Source organism: Anopheles gambiae, chromosome 2, assembly GCF_943734735.2.
Source record: "Anopheles gambiae chromosome 2, idAnoGambNW_F1_1, whole genome shotgun sequence".
In the NCBI taxonomy this organism is placed as follows: Eukaryota; Metazoa; Arthropoda; class Insecta; order Diptera; family Culicidae; genus Anopheles; species Anopheles gambiae.
The window spans coordinates 100557805-100578029 of NC_064601.1; the positions used below are offsets into that span (position 1 = coordinate 100557805).

Below are 20225 nucleotides of genomic sequence, written 5' to 3' on the forward strand. Positions count from 1 at the left end.
ACACCTTACCTACTGTGCTGTACAGTGCAAAAGAAAGCATCGTCGTACGATTTGACGACTGTTACCGATACATTAGTTTCATCCATCAATTTGAGCGACATAAATGTTGTTTTGCATGTATACGCGCGCTTGCGTTGAGCTAAGGCGCGACACACGAACGCAACGAAAGGTAGTTTTCCAGACCGGAACTGTCCTACTTTGAGCCGGTGTAAGCATTGCAGTCGGTTGATGTTTTTGACAACAAAAAAATAGAGTTTTGGATAAAGATGTTGCACATGCTCTGACGATGCGAGGCATTAATCCTGTCGATGTTGGCAGAGATTCTTCGCCCAGCGTTTCAGAGTCGATAGGAAATTTATAGACGGTTATTTTTTATCTCAGGTTCACGTTCCATGGCACGTTCCACGTTCCTTGAACCAGTTCCGTTCCGATGCCATATTCATACAAAATTCCCAAAAACTTTTTATCACCATATCATACCTGTAATGAAATACTCATTGAATTAGACACTCATTGAGACGATTTACTAATTATACAGAATTGAATGTTCCACACATTTTCGATGATTTCAGGTGCATGTCTTTACCGACGACACTCCACAATCTCCAGTTCCTTTGCTGAAGACACACAACTAACATAAATGTTGTTTACCTCATTCTACCATTTTTTGAAGTCTGTTGTTTAAATTCTAATGCTTTCATCATGTGCTTCTTCTTTGCTGTACAGATCTAGTTCAACTAATTTGAATACACTGAACAGCTCCAAAAGCATGCATGCATATAACATCACATTGCATAACCTCAGGCGCAACAGCTTGAATTATTAAGAAACATGTACTGCGCCCCACTTACATGTAATTCTATGGCTCTAGACAAAAAAATAAGATGATGAAACGTGAATTAAAATCACTTGAAACAATCTTATAATTTTTATTAAACTTATAACAGATGTTATGGAGTAAAAAAAGTGTCTCACGAGTAAAAGACACACAAACTCTACAAAATCTATAAGACTTTCCTTTATTATATAGCTCCCACCAATCAACACACTAAATGATACTTTAACAATCAAGTAAAAAGTACTTTCCACTACAAACAAACGAACCCCAGCCCTAGCAGCACGCTTTTCACAGCAATCACCCTAACCAAACGTCGCGTAAATCCGTCGCCCAACAACCATCAGCAGGGCTGTCGAGGCAAACACGACCACGTTCGGCAGCACAGCAGTTCCATTCGCTTTAATGCCAGTCAAAAGCACATCGGGTTCGGGTTGATAGTTAAAATCGATCGTACGCGTTTTCACAATGCGTGCAAACACTTTCGAAGACACTTTGCCGTACCGGGTGCGCGCCGGATCGTCAAAATCAACGTAGTACAGGCCAAACTTTTGTCTACGGATGGAGGGAGAGACAGAGGGAAAGGATTATCTGTATGAATTGTTGGACACTTTTCCGTGCTAATAAGCTCACGTGTATCCATCGCGCCACTCAAAATTGTCCATCAAGCTCCACGCCACGTACAGCCGCACGTCACACCCATCCTCGATCGCGACCAGCACAGAGTTGAGATAAAAATTGAGATAGTGCACACGCTGCAGATCCTTCGTGCCCGGTCCGGACCCGATCCCGTTCTCCGTGATGTAGATCACCGGGCTGTTGTAGTTGTCCTTGATCCAGAGCAGCAGTTTGTGCAATCCAAAGGGCACTATCTGCAATGAAACAGTAGTCAGATACAGGGGGAATCTACAAAACGTCCTCTCCAAGTCGTCCCTCTCTCGCCTACCTTTATCCAGGAAGTTTCCTCCGCTACGGGCCAGTCCGGATCGGCCGACTCCACGACGCCCATGTCGTGCAGATAGGACGGTACCGGATAGCCGGCCGTGTTGTTGGCATCATTTTTCGACACCAGCGAGGTCGTGTACGTGTTCAGGGCGAAGAAGTCGGACGATCCGCGCAGCAAGTTAATTTCCCGCGCGGTAAATACCGGCAAACGAGACTGCGGAAAGCCTTGCGCTTCGCTCAAATTTCCAATGCGCTCCTTCATGATGGACGGGTAGTCACCTTCAGCACTGAAGATGGGATGCGCGAACCAACCAAGCTGTTGCAATACAAGCACAAACACTCATCTTGATAACCGACACGTTGGTTTGCTTTTTGCAACAACACTCACATGAAACTGTAGCTGCCAGTCGGACGCTTCCCGGTCATCTTCCGACAGGATGTGGGCCGGTTCGGGCCACCGTGCGTCCAGTGAAATGCCGATCTTGCCCTGCTGAACGCTCTCAAACGTGCTTCGATACAGCCGGACAGCTTCCCCGTGCGCTAGCAGTATGTGGTGGCCACACATGTACGCCGGCACGCCCGGGAAATCGTACCCCGGTGCCATCTCCTCCCTACCGTACCCATTCTCGCAAATATGCCACGGCTCGTTGATCGTCGTCCAGAGCTTCACCCGATCGCCAAAGCGGCTGAACGCAACGCGCACATACTCCCGGAAGTACTCCACAATCGCCGGGTTCAACCATCCACCGAGCTCCTGCAACCGCTGGGGCAAATCCCAGTGGTACAGGGTCACCATCGGCTTTATGCCATTCCACAACAGCTCGTCTATTAGCTTGTTGTAGTACTCTATTCCCTTCTCGTTCACGCTATTGCTCAATCCGGTCGGCATGAGGCGCGGCCACGAGATCGAAAACCGATAGTACTGTACGCCCAGTTCGTTCACCATTTCCACGTCCCGCTTCCACTGGTGGTAGCTATCGCACGCCACATCGCCCGTAGAGCCGTCCACAATCTTCGACGGCACGGTGTGCGACAGATGGTCCCAGATCGATTCACCCTTGCCGTCCTCGTTCCAGCCACCCTCGATCTGGTACGCCGAAGTACCGACCCCAAACTCGAACCCGTCCGGGAAGCGTCGCGTTATTTCATCTTGGCCAATGGCACCTGTCACCAGTAGCAAACCTGCGTAAGAAAAATTGAGCAAAACCCCCCCGGTAGGTAAAGGTAAACAACACTTTGCCATTATCGTAGCGCTATCAAACAATAAACCGCGCTTACCGAACGCAGCGAACGCTAAAGCCACCACACTACTTCGCATTACGACGACCTAACATAAAACCGTACCGGTAGAATCTTCACAACAGACTGAAGCGCCGGTTGAGCTTTGGAGCTGCGCATCGTCTTATCGGGCCGGTTTCACTATCAGTGGCAGTGAAATGTTGCGGCTCTGCTAAATCTTTTGCGATTGCGCGCACAGCATATAAGAAGCAATGGCAACAAAAAGCTGATCCCACCCAGGAACCTGAAGCTGATGTGTCTTACATGGCTTGTTGAGAGTGTTGAATCATACTACTGATTAGGCATGGGATGTATAAAGGCGATTAGTCTAGTGGCAGATAAGATGGATTTGCATTTTTTAAATGTTGGTCGCAAGAAGCTGCCGCATGTGAATGAACGATTTCGTGCGGGTCTGTGCGCGTGTGTGTGTGTGTGTGAGTGTACTAATTTCAAAATAGGTTAATAGGTCGATTAAAATGTACCCTCAAATAAAAGTAGAACGTTTGCGTTTTGTCCCAAAGATTAGAGCAGGGGTCGTCAAACTTGTCAATAAAAGTTGCTAGATTAAAGGCGTGTAGTTCGTGATAAACGGAAGCAAAGCAGATGTTTACTTCCTGTCGCACCAGCGATCACCAGGATCTACCCGTAGTGGAGCATCCGCTCCAAGATAACATTTTGGAGTATCAGAGCGATAGGTTTTAAGGAGGAGTTTAAGTTAGTCCAGAGTTGAAACTCACTAGCGATAGACTTGCTAGGTTGATTAAGATATAAAAAAATATTGTTTACAAGGCTCGATATGTCTCTCGCACAGCTATATAATTAGAACAAGGAATTCGTGGATCTGCGGTACTTTGTGGTAGGCTAACAAAACGCTATTCAAGCTATTGAACAAATACTAAATTTTTAATACAAACTAGTATCAAACATCTAAAAGTAGTGTCAAATTTTGTTAATTTGTTTGCACTTTCATAAACTGACTTAGGCTCTCTAGCTGCATTCAGATTAATTAGAAAAACTGGATTCAACATTTTGATACAACTTCCGAAATGAAAGCAATGGAAAATACGTTCTAACATAATTACCGCCAAGTGAGAAGTAATTTTGCTTATATTTCAGAAAGCTAATCGTTTCATGATTGAATACTTTCAAAGATTCTCATTCTCATATCAATGTTGTGCCAATTATGCAAACTCTTATTTTGTACTATAAATATCAACCAATGAGATTAAAATTAGAATTATTTTCACTTTATAATTAGCTAAACAATCATCATTAATTAACTTAACATTCATTCAGATATTCCAAACGGACAAGATGTGCCTAAAACAACCATAAACACTTATACAAAAATTGTCGTCAAAAAGTAACATTGATCAAAACGACGTCAAGAATGTACTGACCAATAATTTTTTTAGGTAAATTGACAATAATAAGACGAATAATTGTTTTAGTAAACACATTCCAATCCTCATATGTATGTTCAAGCCTAAACCACCATGCATGGATTACCTCCAGCAGATTCCCATATTTTCGCACTAAAATATTCTCTTTGAAACAGCAAAATTGGAAATATAAATTAACAAATAAAGGGGAGCTAAACTTGTCCAAAAGTCTGCGTATTATCCATTATTTTCCTTTTTAAAAGTAAAAAAAAGTTAAAACATTGTAGGCTTCTATGGAGATAATATTCGTTATGTTTTTAGTTGTTCTGCTCAAGCATATTTTGTTAAAGTTCCATATAATGTTTAATATATGTAAACCAAATTTTAAAACGTTTTCACGGGCCGCAGGACGTTGTCAATCCCTGCAATAGATAAATTTGGAACATCCTGGAGTTTGAACGCAATTTCTTTCATGTCTCTTGCTCCCACAAACACAAACTCATCCGCAAGTGATTATTTTTGCATTCTAAGTAACATTTACTAACTCTTTTACCCCTTTTACATATTCAACACAAACAGCATAAACGAAACAATGATCAGCAGCTTCGAAACTAACACCCCAGACGCCGTATCATCATCATCATCGTCATCACCCTGCTTCGTGGTAGTTTCCGCCCGCACCGTAGTCGTGGTAATCGTTTCCCCGGGCCCCGGTATGTACAACTCCGGCTCGGGCATATCGTCCGGATCGATCCACCGATTGCGCACAATGTTAGCGAACGCTCTGGCCGACGATTTTGCGTACCGCGTCAGCCCCGGATCGCTGTAGTTCACGTAGTACAGCCCGAACCGCTCGCTCAGCCCTGCCCGCCACTCGAAGTTGTCCATCAGGCTCCACGCAACGTATCCTCGCACATCGCACCCATCATCGATCGCGTCCAGGATGGCGTTTAGATAATCCTTGTAGTACTGCACACGAGCCACATCCCGCGTACCACCGAGATCACTGACACCGTTCTCCGTAACCCACACAGGAGGGTTGCCATACTCTCGTCGGATCCAGCTTAGCACGTTGTACATACCGCGTGGGTACACCTTCAACCAGGGGGAACCTGCCGATGGCCAGCGATCGTCCTGGAAATCGACCGTATTACGATCGTGATCGAACGATGGCACGCGGAAGTTGGCAGTGTTGGCCTCATCGTTCATGTACACCAGGTTGGTCGTGTAGCCGTTGTAGCCGAAAAAGTCCGACGAACCTTTCAGCTTGGTGAGCTCCTCCGCAGTAAAGGCCGGCAGCCGGGACTTCTTGAAGCCCTGCTGCATACTCAGATTGCCAATGCGATCGATGATCATTTGCGGGTAGTTACCGATATAGATCGGATGCATGTAGATCCCAAACTGTAGCGTCATATGACAAAAGAACATGATCAATGTTTGGAGACGTCTTCAGACATCCTTCTACCTACCAAAAACTGCATCGTGATGTCCGATGCTTCCCGCTGATCCTCCGACACTGGTTCAGCCCACGAACCGTCCACCGTTATACCGATCTGACCTCCCTGCGTCGGCTGAAACTCCTTCCGGTACAGATCCACCGCTTCGGCGTGCGACAGCAGCAAATGATGCGTGCACAGATAGGTATAACTTCCCGGGAAATCCAGCCCCGGTGCCATCGCATCATATTCGTACGGAAGACGGCAGGTTTGCGGCGGCTCGTTGAACGTTGTCCAGATCTTTACCCGATCGCCAAATCGCTCGAACGCAATCCTTGCATACTCGCGGAAATGGCCCACTATAAGCCGGTTCGTAAAGCCTCCCATCTCCTGCAGCCGCTGCGGTGTGTCCCAGTGGAACAGCGTCACCATCGGTGTGATGTTATACTTTAGCAGCTCGTTGATAAGATTATTGTAGTATTCCACACCTTTCTCGTTCACCTGATTGCTGATGCCCGTCGGGAGTATGCGACTCCAGGCAAGCGAGAAGCGATAGATATCGACACCGAGCTCTCGGATCATTTCCACATCACGGCGCCACTATAAGAGCACACGGAAAACACTATTCAAGATCTTCTCCAGTTAATCTTCTAACTCTAACCTACATTATGGTAGCTGTCACAGGCCACATCTCCATTGGTTCGGTCAGCGATCTTCTCGGGATAGTTGTGTACCAAATGATCCCAAATCGATTCACCCTTACCGTCCTCATTCCATCCTCCCTCGATCTGGTACGCCGATGTACCGACGCCAAACTTAAACCCTTCAGGGAACCGACGCTGTCCGTGTGTCAGCGACAGGGTGCTATTGTGTAAGAGATTATAGTAATGTAAGGACTCCAGTGCATACAACGCTCTTCCTTATACCTTATACACAGCAACGCCACACAAACGATCGTCCGCATCTTCACAACAAACACCACCTTCAGTGGCAACCTTCAAAGTTAGACTGAACAATGCGTCCTCTCGAACTGCTACTGATAAACCATTCGTTTCCAATGACCGAGTGGCTCAGTTCGAGGGGTGGCTCAACCATATCATACCTGTCCACCCCAAGATGCTATCATCCATTACCGGTCTATTACCGGTGTTTATAATAGGATCTCGCTTTCAATTGTGATCCGAAAGCGTCGGACCCGAAAAAGGATGATAATGTGCAGCTGTAAAACGATATGGGGAGGTCTTGTCTGCCACAGAACGTGCTAGACAGTTTGATAAGGCTTGAGATTATCATCAGTTTAAAAGTTACTTAAAGGGAACTCGATAGCAGTTCGCTGGAGGTAAGACTAATGTATTTAGGTATTTATTCCTTTACGTTTTGTGGTTCCTAGCTTACTCATTATGCATTGGACAAGGGCAATATATGTGAGATCTCCATTTGTAGATTAGTCTTCTCAATAAGTTCAAGACAACGTAATAAGTACATCAATAATTATAATACACAATCAATCATTTCCTTTATTCCAAACAACTCAGCACACGTTCCTAATCACTTCTTACAGCTTTCCCTGCGTCGGGGGAGGAATGAAAACGTCCGGCTGGGGACGATAATCGTAATCGATCTGGCGCGTCCTCACAATATTCGTCAGCACCTTGGACGATGCCTTCGCATACCGCGTACGTTCTGGGCTTTCGAAATCAACGTAGTAAAAGCCAAACTTTTCACTATTTTTGGAGGAAGAAGAGATATATGACGTAAGGGTAGAGCAATCTCCAAAATGGTTCAGCAAACATGGAAACACTTACACATATCCCGCCCGCCATTCGTAGTTATCCATCAGCGACCAGGCGATATAGCCCCGCACATCGCACCCATCGTCGATCGCATCCAGCACCGCGTCCAGATAGGTGTTGAGATAGTCGATGCGCATATCGTCCATCGTGCCACCGAAATCACTCACCCCGTTCTCCGTGATCCACAGCGGCGGGTTGTTGTACTCCATCCGGATCCAGTTGAGCAGCTTGCGCATTCCCCACGGGACGATGTTTAACCACGGAGAGGCTGCCGTCGGCCAGCTCGGATCGCGGAACCCAATCACGTTCGTGTCGTGCCCGTGCGAAGGCGTATCAGCCGGATCGTACACACCATCGTTCGCTTTCACCATCGAGCTACCGTACGTGTTGAGGCCGAAGTAGTCCGATGTGCCGCGGATGCGCACGATCTCTTCCGGCGTGAAGGCAGGCAATCGAGACGTCGGAAAACCCTGTGCCGCGCTCAGGTTGGCAATGGTTTCGCGCATCTCCTGCCGGTAGTCACCGGCTTCCGAGAAGATTGGGTTGGCGAACCATCCAAGCTATACGAATTGTGTTAAAATGTGAAATTAGCAAAAAAAAGCAACAACTGCTAACCAACTCCTAGTCCCAATGACACTTACATTGAAACGTAGCGAACGCTCAGCCGCGCGGACATCTTCCTCCGCATCCGTGGCCGGTTCGGACCAGCTCGAATCGAGCGTAATACCAATCATACCCTGCTGCACCGGTTGGAACACATTCCGGTACAGATGTACCGCTTCGGCGTGCGCCTTCAGCAGATTGTGCGCACAGTGGTAGGCCGGAATGCCGGGGAAGTTGTATCCCGGTGACATCGCATCGTTGCTGTAGGAATTTTCGCACGTCTGCCACGGCTCGTTGAAGGTGGTCCACGTTTTGACACGATCGCCGTACCGCTCGAACATAACACGCGCATACTCCGTAAAGTGATCCACGATCAGCTCATTCGTCCAGCCGCCCATCTCCTGCAGCCGCTGAGGTAGATCCCAATGATAGAGCGTCACCATGGGCGTGATGCCATGGCTGAGCAGCTCATCAATCAGGTTGTTGTAGTAGGCAATGCCGTGCTCGTTGATCTCGTTCGCAATGCCGGTCGGCATGATGCGGGTCCAGGCGATCGAGAACCGATAGATATCCACGCCAAGTTCCTTCACCATCTCCACATCACGCTTATACTGTCGGAGGTAGCGTTTCTCTGAGTGAGCATCACCGTAACAATGGATCAACCGTGGCTTACCAAGTGATAACTATCTGCAGCGATGTCTCCATTGCTTTGATCGAGAATCTTCTCGGGACTTTCGTGCGTTAGCCGGTCCCAAATCGATTCACCCTTGCCATCCTCGTTCCAGGCACCCTCGATCTGGTAGGAAGAGGTACCAACGCCAAACTTGAAGTCGTCCGCAAACCGACGCTGTCCGCAGACAGCAGTCGTTAGTAGTAGCACACTGTACCAGGAATACAACAAAGATAGTAAACACACGGAGTAACGAAATAAGAGCTCAACCCACTTACACCGTGCAGATGTGTTTCATGCTGGCCTCACAGTCAGACTGACCAATACCAACTGGTAGCTACATCGCTTTATTAAAACCACCTCTGCCTTGCCCCACGTAACGGAGCCGTCGTCGCCTATCATATCAGCGTAATCCCCTCGCACAACCCAATAATAGCTCGGTACCCCCCTCCAAGACAAAAGATACGCCCATTATCTCATATTAGTATCTCTCCGGCCATAGAGGGCTTCGGCCTTTATCTTCACAGCCGCGCTATTATCGCACAGGTACTGACCAGTTCAATCAATAAAGCTACCATCAATGGAGAACCCCTGTGCCGAAACCGGTCGGATCCTATCTCGGAGGGGTGTCTCGCACACGGGCACCATTGCCAATCGGTTATAATGAAGTCGTACAATCCCCGTGGAAACTATAGATAAGAAGACGCATCTATGCGGGGTGATATGCTTAATAGGACAATGGATCTATCGCTGCCTTGATGGACAAGATACGATGAGTTACGAGAAAGTTCGAATGCATCTGCTGATTGTGCAATGATAGCTAAAGGATGGACGTACGACACAGCTAGAATTTAAATTTTGTTGCAGTTTATTACATTAATTGCTGTACCTAATGCACCTTTACGTCTCGCTACAACCAATTATTAGACGACCTTTTGCTAATGATCTCCCGGAATCAACACATCTGGCTCGGGCAGATAGTCCGCATCAATCGAGCGCGTCTTCACGATGTTGGCGTACACTTTGGCAGACGTTTTTGCGTACCGGGGACGCGCTGGATCGTTAAAGTCCACGTAGTAAAGGCCGAAGCGTTGCGAATAGCCCGCACGCCACTCGAAGTTATCCATCAGCGACCAGGCGGTGTAGCCGCGCACATCACACCCCTCATCGATCGCATCCAGCACCGCGTCCAGGTAGGTGTTAAAGTACTCCACACGCTGCAGATCGTACGTCCCATCCACATCACTAACACCATTTTCCGTTATCCAAACTGGTGGGTTGTTGTACTCATCGCGTATCCACTTCAGCACACTGTACAACCCTTTCGGATACACCTTCAGCCAGGGTGAGGCAGAAGAAGGCCAGCTTGGGTCGATGTACTCCACCACGTCGCGATCGTGATCGAAGGATGGTTCGGGAAAGTTGGCCAGATTGTCTGCACCGTTTGCCGTTACCAGCCGGGTGGTGTAAGCGTTAAAGCCGAAGTAGTCGCTCGATCCCTTGATCTTATCGATCTCCTCCTGCGTGAATGCGGGCAGCCGGGACTTGTGGTAGCCCTGCTCGGCGCTCAGCTTGGCAATGCGCTCAATCATCGCTGGCGGATAGTTTCCGTGATAGATCGGGTGCATATAGATACCGATCTGAAGATAACGTGGCGAAAGATCTCCGTTAGTACATTATGCAATGCATCATTCGGGGCCTGTATACTACTCACATTGAACTGCATTGCCCGTTCTGCAGCCTCGTAGTCATCCTCAGAATTGGGCTCATGCCAGGCCGAGTCCACAACCATTCCAATCACACCTATCCGCAGAAATTCCCCAAATGAAAACCTCTGCATCTATTGTCCTCCCTCCTTCTACTCACCCTGTTGCGTCTCCTGGAAGAACGTTCTATACACATCGACCGCCTCAGCGTGGGCTAGCAGCACGTGATGCGTACAGAGATAGCTGTACACCCCCGGGAACTCTAACCCCGGTGCCATCGCGTCCTGCTCGTACGACTCCTTGCACGGTTGCTTCGGTTCGTTGAACGTAGCCCAGAACTTAACCCGATCGCCAAACTGCTCGAACGCTACCCGCGCATACTCCCGGAAGTACTCCACAATCTCCCGGTTCGTCCATCCGCCCATATCCTGCAACCGCTGGGGCAGATCCCAATGAAACAGCGTCACCATCGGGGTAATGTTGTACTTCAGCAGCTCATCGATCAGATTGCTGTAGTACTCGATGCCTTTCCGGTTCACCTCGTTGCTAATCCCAGTAGGCATGATGCGCGACCAGGCGATCGAGAAGCGGTAAAAGTCGACGCCAAGCTCACGTACCATCTCCACATCACGTTGCCACTGGAAATGAACCCCCGCAATCATGTTCACAGTGTCATCGGCAGTTCGTTCTCACTCACCTGATGGTAACTATCGCACGCCACATCACCGCTCGATTGGTCCGCAATCTTGTGCGGCTTTTCGTGCGTTAGCCGGTCCCAGATCGATTCACCCTTGCCGTCCTCGTCCCAGCCACCCTCGATCTGGTAGGAAGAGGTAGCGACACCGAACTGAAAGTTGGCCGGGAATTGACGCTCACCAAACGCCACCAACAGGGTGCTGCTGCTGCTGTAAGTAAAATTAAAACAAACCTCAGTTTACTGCGGAAAATGCAGGGTTTTTGCCACTGTTTTTGGTAAACAAATCCAATCGATTACGCACGCCAGCAGCAGCAGCAGCAGCATTCTCTCGACCCCAATTCGTCTCATCTTGCTAAGGAACAACGCGGGCCTTCTGGGTTGCTACTTCCAGCTGCGATTGCAATCTGCTACTGGAAGTCTCGCGATTTTTATAAACAAACACGGATAACCGATCGGTCGCTGTATCTCCCCTCCGTCATAGCACATCGGAACCGTTTTGTTAGGTAATCGTTATCAAGAACATGAAGCAAAAAAAGAAAAAAATGACTGATGCGCTTGCTTGCTGAGTGGATCTTAGTAGAGGCCGCGATGCTACCACGTCACCGTGTGCCCGATACCGTATCTCAAACTCCAATTTGTCAACGTTGGCTGCTTGAATAATTAAAACACACCTTCCCTTTCTCTCCCCCGCATCCTTTCCACAGTAACACAGTTGCACCCAGTGACGTTAGCGATAAGAAGGCGTGCGCCTTCAGCTGAGTTTCTGTATAATACTTTAACGTCTTTTTATTGGCATCGGCACATTTTCGTTATCAAATAGTTTTTTTCTCTCTCTCTCTCTTTCTCTTTCTTACACCTTAGCCTAACTATCTCACACGGCACACGCAGGGAGGTGGGTCATAAATAAATCTCTTACAACAAGTACAAGTACACGGCTTCAGTAAATCCGGGAGATCTCGATAGCTGGGCGCTTGGCAGGCCGGGCCGGGTTTCAGCAGCACAGTGCTTTGACTAGCGCACCCATCGTGGCGACCAGCAGGCACACCAACGGGACGGTAATGCTCAACCGGTTGCTGCCCGACTGGTACGGGGACGGGGGCAGAATGAACACCTCCGGCGTCGGCCGGAAGCTCCAATCGATCTCGTGCGTGCGGACGATGTTGGCGTACACCTTGGCGGACGCTTTCGGTGTGCGCGTCCGGTTCGGGCTGGTAAAGTCGACATGGTACAGGCCGAACTTTTCACTGCAAGTAAGACCGAAAAAGTTTTCAGTTTTAGAATTGCAATTAGATGGATGGAGGTTTAACTTACGTGAAGCCAGCCTTCCACTCGTAGCTATCCATCAGCGACCAGGCAATGTACATCTGTATGTTGCAGCCGTCCTCGAGCGCATCCAGCACCGCCTGCAGGTAGGAGTTGAAGTAATCGATGCGCTTCACGTCGTTCGTACCACCGAGATCGCTCACACCGTTCTCCGTGATGTACACCGTCGGATTGTTGTACTCGCGCCGAATCCACTTCAGCAGCTTGTTCATACCGGACGGCACAACCTACCCGCATGAGAGTGGGGAAGAGAGGAAAGAGAAGGTGTTAGATGATGTGATCGGTATGTGACACCAGCGTCCATCCAACATGACACTGAGCAGCAAACAATGTCACAAGCAGCGTCACAAGTTGTAAATTGCGACCATTAATCGCGCAAACGTGTGGGCCTTCACCGGGCATTGAAATCACGCCGTCTAATGCAAAACACCCGCCAGCCGATACTCACATGCAACCAGACGGATCCGCTCTTTGGCCAGTCCGGGTCGGCCGACTCCACGACGCCCATGTCGTGGTTGAAGGACGGCACCGGGAAGTTGGCCGTGTTGTTGCGATCGTTCTTGCGCACCAGCACGCTCGTGTACGAGTTGATGCCGAAGAAGTCGGCCGTACCCTTGATGCGGTCGATCTCCTCCTTGGTGAAGGTGGGCAGGCGCGATTTGGTGTAGCCCTGCTGGCGGCTCATCGCCGCAATCCGATCGATCATGACGCGCGGATAGTTGCCCGCCTCCGCAAAGATGGGATGTCCGAACCAACCGAGCTGGTAGAGGTTGGGAGATAAAAAGGGCCGCGTAAGCCACACTGTTCTGGTTTTGTTTTTGATTAGAAGGTACTTACATAGAATTGGGCCGCCAGCTCCGATGCCTCCCGATCGTCCTCGCTGTTGGTGGCCGGTTCCGGCCAGGACGTGTCCAGCGTGATACCGATCTTGCCCTGCTGCTTCGGCTGGAAGATGCGCCGGTACATGTGCACCGCTTCCGCGTGCGCCTTCAGCAGATTGTGCCCGCACAGGTACGCCGCAATGCCCGGGTAGTCGAGGGCCGGCGCCATAAAGTCTACGCCGTAGCCGTGCTCGCACACGTGCCACGGCTCGTTGATCGTCGTCCAGATCTTGACCCGATCGCCAAACTGCTCGAACGCCACCTTCGCGTAGTCGTGGAAGTACCCGATCAGCTCGGGATTCGTCCAGCCGCCCAGCTCCTGGAAGCGCTGCGGCAGATCCCAATGGTACAGCGTCACCATCGGGGTAATGTTGTACCTGAGCAGCTCGTCGATCAGGTTGCTGTAGTAGGTGATGCCCGCCTTGCTGACACTGTTCAGAAACCCGGTCGGCATGATGCGCGGCCAGGAGAGCGAGAACCGATACACATCCACACCGAGCTCGCGAACCATCTGCACATCTCGGCGCCACTGGAAAAAAACAGATTTTGCACGTGGTCTCGTGATTTTAGAGGGCATTTTTTGGAAGGCCGCAAAACTTACATTATTGTAGCTATCCGAGCTAATGTCACCGTTGCTTCCATCGGCAATCTTTTCCGGATGCTGGTGCGTCATCCGGTCCCAGATCGATTCGCCCTTGCCGCTCGCATTCCAGCCGCCCTCGATCTGGTACGCCGAGCTGCCAACGCCGAACCGAAAGTCGGACGGAAAGCGTCGCGCAAACTTGCCCTCGGCTGCCGGTGTCAGCAGTGCCAGCAGGGAGAAACTGTTCAGTGGAATGAAGGATGGGGAAGTTAGCACAAAATATGCAGATCGACAGGTTGACGAGATTAAGCCCTGTGCGTGTTCCGCGAACCCTTTCTAAAATGTGTAGGAAAAACAAACAGAACCGCCTTGTCGGAACGGTTCTTGGACAAGCGCGTTAATTGCCACCTGCGCGCTACTCTAAACGATGTCGGCTCTCAGCTGATCAATTATCGATCTAGACTGATTGAGGTTGCTGGGTGGACGGTGTGGGAGGTAGGGCAATTGAATAATCCCCTCCCAAATGGTCCGCGCGCCCCCGAGGGGAAGTAAATTAAATTTTACGACCCTCTCTTAAATTGATCGTAACTCAGGCGTAATGTAGGCTGGGGTGGACTTGAACGAGGTTGGATTGGAGCCTATCAAAACCTACCGCCCGACGAGAGTTGTAAACGCCATCCTACACACCGGGACGCCGCACAATTTGCATGCGCGTCGTATCGGTCAATAGAAATTTACAAACCAAATCAACAAGCTAAACGTTTTCTGCTCCCTGTATTTAGCCGGAGCCTTCAGTTGGGTGCGTGGTAACAGGTGCCGATCAGGTCTGTGAAGCCTTCATCCTGCTGGAGCTAAACTACAGCCGACAGATAAGGCACCGCGCGTTGCAATTGTGTCAGATAGCAGGTTGGACAGGTGATGAGTGGTACATAGCCCCTTTCTAAATTAAATTACTGCATAAAGATGCGGTTGCAGTCATCTAGTGCAAGTGTCATTGATTGATCGTTCGCAAGACACGCTACTGCTGCTAATGGGTTTTGTCTCTGGCTGTTGTACAGTCTGTCACTAATGCCATCACAGCAACAATTGAAGAGCTCCAGGCAAGGTTGTCTACGTTGGACGAGTGACATTCAGTAGCTTGTGATGGCATAATTAGCGAAGTTACTTTTTATTCGCCAAGAATTAATGATTCTTTAAGAGATACTGAACATCTAACACTGGACAACAGGGTATACATAAGATCGAATCTTCTGAAGTGTTGTTCTTCTGAATCTTCTGACGATTAAGTCTTAGCATGCAGGATGTTGTCTACATGAAAAAGATCACACAAAACAAAATTATACACATACACAGACACACTTCCGGCACAAATCACGATCATCTAGTCTAGTACCTTCTTAGTACGCCTAATTAGACACGAGCAGAGTACATTAACATCCTCCCGCTGCTTGTCGGTTTATGTAAGATCTCATTCAATTCGTGATCACGATCGTACGCGTGTTTATGATCATTCGGAGATGATGCAACAGGTAGCTCTCGATCGACATTCAGTGTCCGGTGTGTGTGTTTTTATTGAAGTTACCCCAAATCTTTCCACTCAGTAGGTCACCTGGGAGGGTGTTAATTAGCGGACGTAAAGCGTTGAAAAATCGATAATTGAACGTGCCAAAAGCTCACTGCCGGATCGCCGCCGGGACAGGAGGATTTCGCATTATTATGATGAGATCGAGAGTGGATTTAATTAGGATGTTGTTATGTTTTAATGATGTGGCGCAGCGTTCTGTTTTAATGGCTTTGTAATAAACATGTTTAAGCGCGATCATACTTTATTAATTTATGACCGTTTGTTTATTGCGATTTTGTTTTCGCATAAACAAGCTGCTTAAACATCTCATTGCATAATGAACAAGTTAACGCATATTCCAGAAAAAAACAGTGGTGAAACATTGCAAAAAATTCCTTTTCAAGCATACCAAACCACAGGTCGTGGTTGCATGTCGCGAGATAATGCACATCCATTAAACACATTTTATGATTTACATGCATTTCACCTTCGAAATGCGAACCTGCTTTAGCGACAGAGTGCAACCTCATCTCACCCGCACAAGGTAAGTGTTCCAAACCTGTTTCGGTTGATTGGTGGTGTATTTTTATTGGTATTTACCGAATGGAAGCAGAGGAGCTGTATGCTACTATCCTACTGCACGGTAACACAGCCTGAGCTTTATATGCGCCGGGAGCCATTAATAATTTTACCGCCCCAGGCAAAATGTTGAGTTGATTTGTCTATTCACCATTCGCACCAGGTGTTCTGGTTTTTTTTTCAACTTGATTTAAATCGATGCTTATGCATGAGCCAGTCATGTTCGATGTGGGTTAATTTATTATTTATTGATTTTTAATTTATTCGCAACACTCTTCATATTCGAGGTGTTGTGTTGCTTTTTACTTCTTGGTGATCATGAAGGTGGCAATCTTTTCCCGTGATACTTCACAACATTGTATAGATGTATAATTTGACATGAGCACACACAAAATTAATTTTAAAAAATATCCAATAAACACCTTGGAAAATCCAATCGGAGTTCCAAAAAAAATCCAATCATTTGCAATTATCCCATTCGGCAATTATTGATTATCGGTTCCGATACCGAACCGGTCGCAGCATTGGTGCTCGCATTGAGCCGATTACCGCCGACACCTAACCATGACATTTCTTCCTTCGGCTATGATTAATGACCCGACAGAATCGAGTAGAATGAAGGGGAGGTGATGCTAGTAATTGAATAAATCACAAAACATGCCATCGATTACCGTCTGCTTACACCCAGTTTGAGTTGATCTGTTTGCATAACATTGGGTTCGGATTGTCGCACTAAACCTTGCACAAGGTGACAAAGCGCTTCCCACCGTCATGTTTGGGACCCTGAACCTGACACACATACGGAGCTGAAATATCGAGGAGCTAATCCATCTAATTCTGCTGGATTGTGCACAGACTAGACCACAGACTCCGACAGCTGAAGGAATGTGTCATCGCGTTTGCATGATGTCCATCAAGAACTTGAGCGGGTTGAGCGGTCGGCGACGGCGGTGGCTTACTGTTTTCATCCACCGATTGCACAACGCGGACGTAATTGATTTGTTTACTTCTACGCTCCGGGGCAAACGCTTGGTGGCATGCGCGACTAAAACAACATAGTAGACGCCAACGGAGATGCTCTGTGATCGCTAAAACGAGTGAGGTTAATTGCAGACAGGCACACACGCGCATTCTATCCTATATCCCAACGAAGTTCTTTAGGCATCTGAACTCAATGTGCTCTTCTATGCGCAATTAAGCTTAAGCGTGTTGCTTATTATCCCCGGAGGCATTTACGACAGGGATTTCCCCGCTCTTTTGCCGAACATTTCCCATACTGTGCAGTTTGTGGGTTTGTGTACTCTCCTCCGGTACCCAATCAACACTGCTGGTGAAAGGCAAACACTCCTCAACCGGATCCACGTCCGTAAATGGAAAGGAGGGTATATTAATTCGGCGGCGAGGGTTTTTAGTTTATGGCGCATTGAAGTTACTCTTTTGGACGCATTGAAGTTTTGTTTGCGGACGTTTGGCGTTTGGATTCACGCTAGAATGGGTTTGTGTGGTTAATAAAAGCTTCATATGCACTGATGCATAATACCGCGATTTGCCATTCCATTGCAGAGGAGTTATTAGAAAAAAAAACCTGATATTCCAATGCTAACTTCAGACGAATTCTTCATTGTAAAGCCCAACTTCAAAGCACGAATGTCCCACTCCATAATATCCAATAATTTTGCTGTCTAATTCACCCGACTGACCCATTCACAAATCCATCCCAAAACACACGTGCCGCCCAGTTAGTACCCATCACAAGATCACACGGCACAGATCATGGTCAAATGCGCCCGAGCACGATCATTCAAAAAACGCCGCTCATGAGGTACACGTGCGCGTACGCACAGCACACGCCACACACGCCCGAACTTGACTCCAATTCGGAACGCGCACGTAGCACACAGCCCTGCCCGAGACCCTCGCTTAAATCCCCCCCACTTCTTCCCAAACCGTTCATCTCGCCAATCGCCATCATCAATGTCGAAGCTTCGGCATCAATCGTACGCCACCTGCTGCTACCACTTACACTGCTACTAAAACACCTGGGAACACGACACTGCTGCTACTACTACTACGGCTGTTCGTCGTCACTGCCATTGTTTGCTGCTGTTTTGCTTTGCGCATTACGTACGGTGACCCCAATCCAGTTCGTTACGATTATAAGCTTATGGTCGCGGGGTCTCTGTATATTTGCACTTAAAACACTTTTTTTCTCACAAAAGTCTCTCTTTCTAAATTCACTGCTGCACAGCGAGTCTTGTTTTACTCTCAAACCTTGCGCGCTAACCGGACGAGACACCGAAGATGTCCCACCGCACCGTGTTCCGCGGGGTAGTTTGTTTTGAACTTTCAACACTTTGTTTGAACTCAAAATCACGATCACACACTACCGCTACCTAAAATACACCGCAGGGAACACCTCCGTGACGTGCAAGAGGATTCCGCTCACTCTCGGTGTACACTACTGCCGATGTGTGTGTGTGTGAGTGATTGTGTTACGCATGTGCGCCCCGTACAGGTGAGCAGAGAGACTAACCGATCGCAGCCTCCGGTGGCTCGTATTTATATATTGGACCGGTCGGCCGCCCAGTTGGTCGTTCGGGGTTTGTCGCGCGAGCTGGAAAAACCAGAATGCGCCGGTTTGGCGTCCGCGAGCGCACAATGTGTTTGGTACCACCACTTCACCACCCACCAAAAGCCTACCTAAGCGCAGCCCAATTCTCCAATGTAAAGCGATCGCGCCGAAGTTCGATTCGGGGCTTTGGAGGGGTTCGTGTGTGCTTGCCGAAAGCCGATGCCGGATCCAAAGCCACCACAACTAAGGAGATGATTAATCTTCCTTGCCCTGGAGTAATGGAGTAAGCTTCTACACTACTGCTACGGTTCGCTTCCTGATCCTGAGCATTCCCGCGGCCGGGGGAGTTTTCGCGCAAATCTTTGCCAGTTCTTGTTGCCGTAGTAGTGCTGCTGTTCTTCAGTGACACGCGCAACCGATTTAGCCCCCAACCAAAATGTACGGCGCAGTACAACCACACTTTAATTGCGGATCAGCAGTGGAGCGGGTCAACGGACCAATCTGTCCCGGGGGAAGGTTTGCTTACGCCAAATTTACGATGCACAAACCAAGGAACCTTCTGCTCAACTCCATGGTCATTGGGGGATCTTTTGAGAGGGGCCACCAGCGTGCTCTTGTGTCATAACTCAAAGCCCCCACTACCATCAGTGCTGACAAATGATCTTGCGAGTACGCTGTTTTGATGCTTAGAACGCGATAACGCCCGCCCGCTCTTGGTGGGAAACTTGGACTTGCGAACGGAGCTTACCGCATCCCGGCGCACGCGCACACTGTGGCGGGTCGTTCTTGGCACGGGGCTTTGAATAAGATAACACACGCAGCAGCAGCACGATCAAAACTAGAACCTCATCTAGTGTAGAGCTAATCGACCGCAATGAAAAATAGCTGGCGAAGAAATTAATATCCAATTTGGAGGTTTCTTGCTGCACAGAATTAGGCTAATTAGAATCAAATCGTGTGCCTAATTGGGTCCGCCGGTCATCGCCGATGGCGTTCTGAAGGACGTTTGAATGTTTTGATCTTCTTCGTCTTCTGGTAGGTATAGAGCGAAGATCATAGAACATTCCTATAGATCCTTGTTTTAAATTAAACCTCCGTCGTAAGTTCGGACGTACTGTATATGTTGAAGGACATGGTATCGTTGGGCTTATTGTGTTTTGATGTAAATCAGCGTAAGAGGGGATGTATAGATTCTCTAGAACAAGGGTCAGATTCCATGAGTTCTATCTGACCTCTAGGAATCCATTAACATTGAGATCGATTATAGCATCGATAGCTTATTTCGGCTAGACAAATAAACATAACTATAAAGTGGTAAAACCATTGTCACGCTAAATTGTTGGTCCAATTGTGATTGGACGAGTAAACAGTATTTGAG

At 48.3% G+C, this 20225-nt stretch overlaps 5 protein-coding genes across 6 annotated transcripts; all 5 read right to left on the minus strand.

The window, feature by feature from the left end:
* Positions 1 to 996: 996 nt before the first annotated feature.
* On the minus strand, positions 997 to 3267 carry LOC1277034 (myrosinase 1). Its single transcript, XM_316460.5, has 5 exons — positions 3059 to 3267; positions 2169 to 2962; positions 1782 to 2096; positions 1469 to 1707; positions 997 to 1390 (listed from the first exon to the last, which is right to left on the minus strand). The coding sequence occupies exons 1-5, from the start codon at positions 3096 to 3098 to the stop codon at positions 1141 to 1143; spliced, it is 1638 nt and encodes a 545-aa protein (XP_316460.4). The 5' UTR covers positions 3099 to 3267; the 3' UTR covers positions 997 to 1140.
* A 1686-nt stretch (positions 3268 to 4953) lies between these two features.
* LOC3290159 (myrosinase 1) lies at positions 4954 to 6950 on the minus strand. The gene is made up of 4 exons (XM_557098.3): positions 6803 to 6950; positions 6542 to 6740; positions 5910 to 6476; positions 4954 to 5841 (listed from the first exon to the last, which is right to left on the minus strand). Exons 1-4 carry the CDS (start codon positions 6838 to 6840, stop codon positions 4999 to 5001), a joined length of 1647 nt encoding a protein of 548 aa, XP_557098.3. The 5' UTR covers positions 6841 to 6950; the 3' UTR covers positions 4954 to 4998.
* Positions 6951 to 7367: 417 nt separating this feature from the next.
* Positions 7368 to 9313, minus strand: LOC4576221 (myrosinase 1). The gene is made up of 5 exons (XM_001237812.2): positions 9221 to 9313; positions 8946 to 9153; positions 8311 to 8883; positions 7682 to 8229; positions 7368 to 7600 (listed from the first exon to the last, which is right to left on the minus strand). Exons 1-5 carry the CDS (start codon positions 9238 to 9240, stop codon positions 7432 to 7434), a joined length of 1518 nt encoding a protein of 505 aa, XP_001237813.2. The 5' UTR covers positions 9241 to 9313; the 3' UTR covers positions 7368 to 7431.
* Positions 9314 to 9787: 474 nt separating this feature from the next.
* On the minus strand, positions 9788 to 11777 carry LOC1277035 (myrosinase 1). Of its 2 annotated transcripts, none has more exons than XM_316461.4 (5): positions 11647 to 11777; positions 11346 to 11553; positions 10809 to 11286; positions 10657 to 10745; positions 9788 to 10582 (listed from the first exon to the last, which is right to left on the minus strand). In XM_316461.4, exons 1-5 carry the CDS (start codon positions 11691 to 11693, stop codon positions 9881 to 9883), a joined length of 1524 nt encoding a protein of 507 aa, XP_316461.4. In that variant the 5' UTR covers positions 11694 to 11777; the 3' UTR covers positions 9788 to 9880. The 2 variants fall into 2 exon arrangements, with proteins under 2 accessions (XP_316461.4, XP_061500801.1); XM_061644817.1 differs by having other exon boundaries at positions 11346 to 11550; positions 11647 to 11763.
* Positions 11778 to 12105: 328 nt separating this feature from the next.
* LOC4576216 (myrosinase 1) lies at positions 12106 to 19127 on the minus strand. The gene is made up of 6 exons (XM_557100.3): positions 18299 to 19127; positions 14151 to 14373; positions 13506 to 14078; positions 13117 to 13428; positions 12657 to 12895; positions 12106 to 12589 (listed from the first exon to the last, which is right to left on the minus strand). Exons 1-6 carry the CDS (start codon positions 18394 to 18396, stop codon positions 12337 to 12339), a joined length of 1698 nt encoding a protein of 565 aa, XP_557100.2. The 5' UTR covers positions 18397 to 19127; the 3' UTR covers positions 12106 to 12336.
* Between the last annotated feature and the right edge of the window lie 1098 nt (positions 19128 to 20225).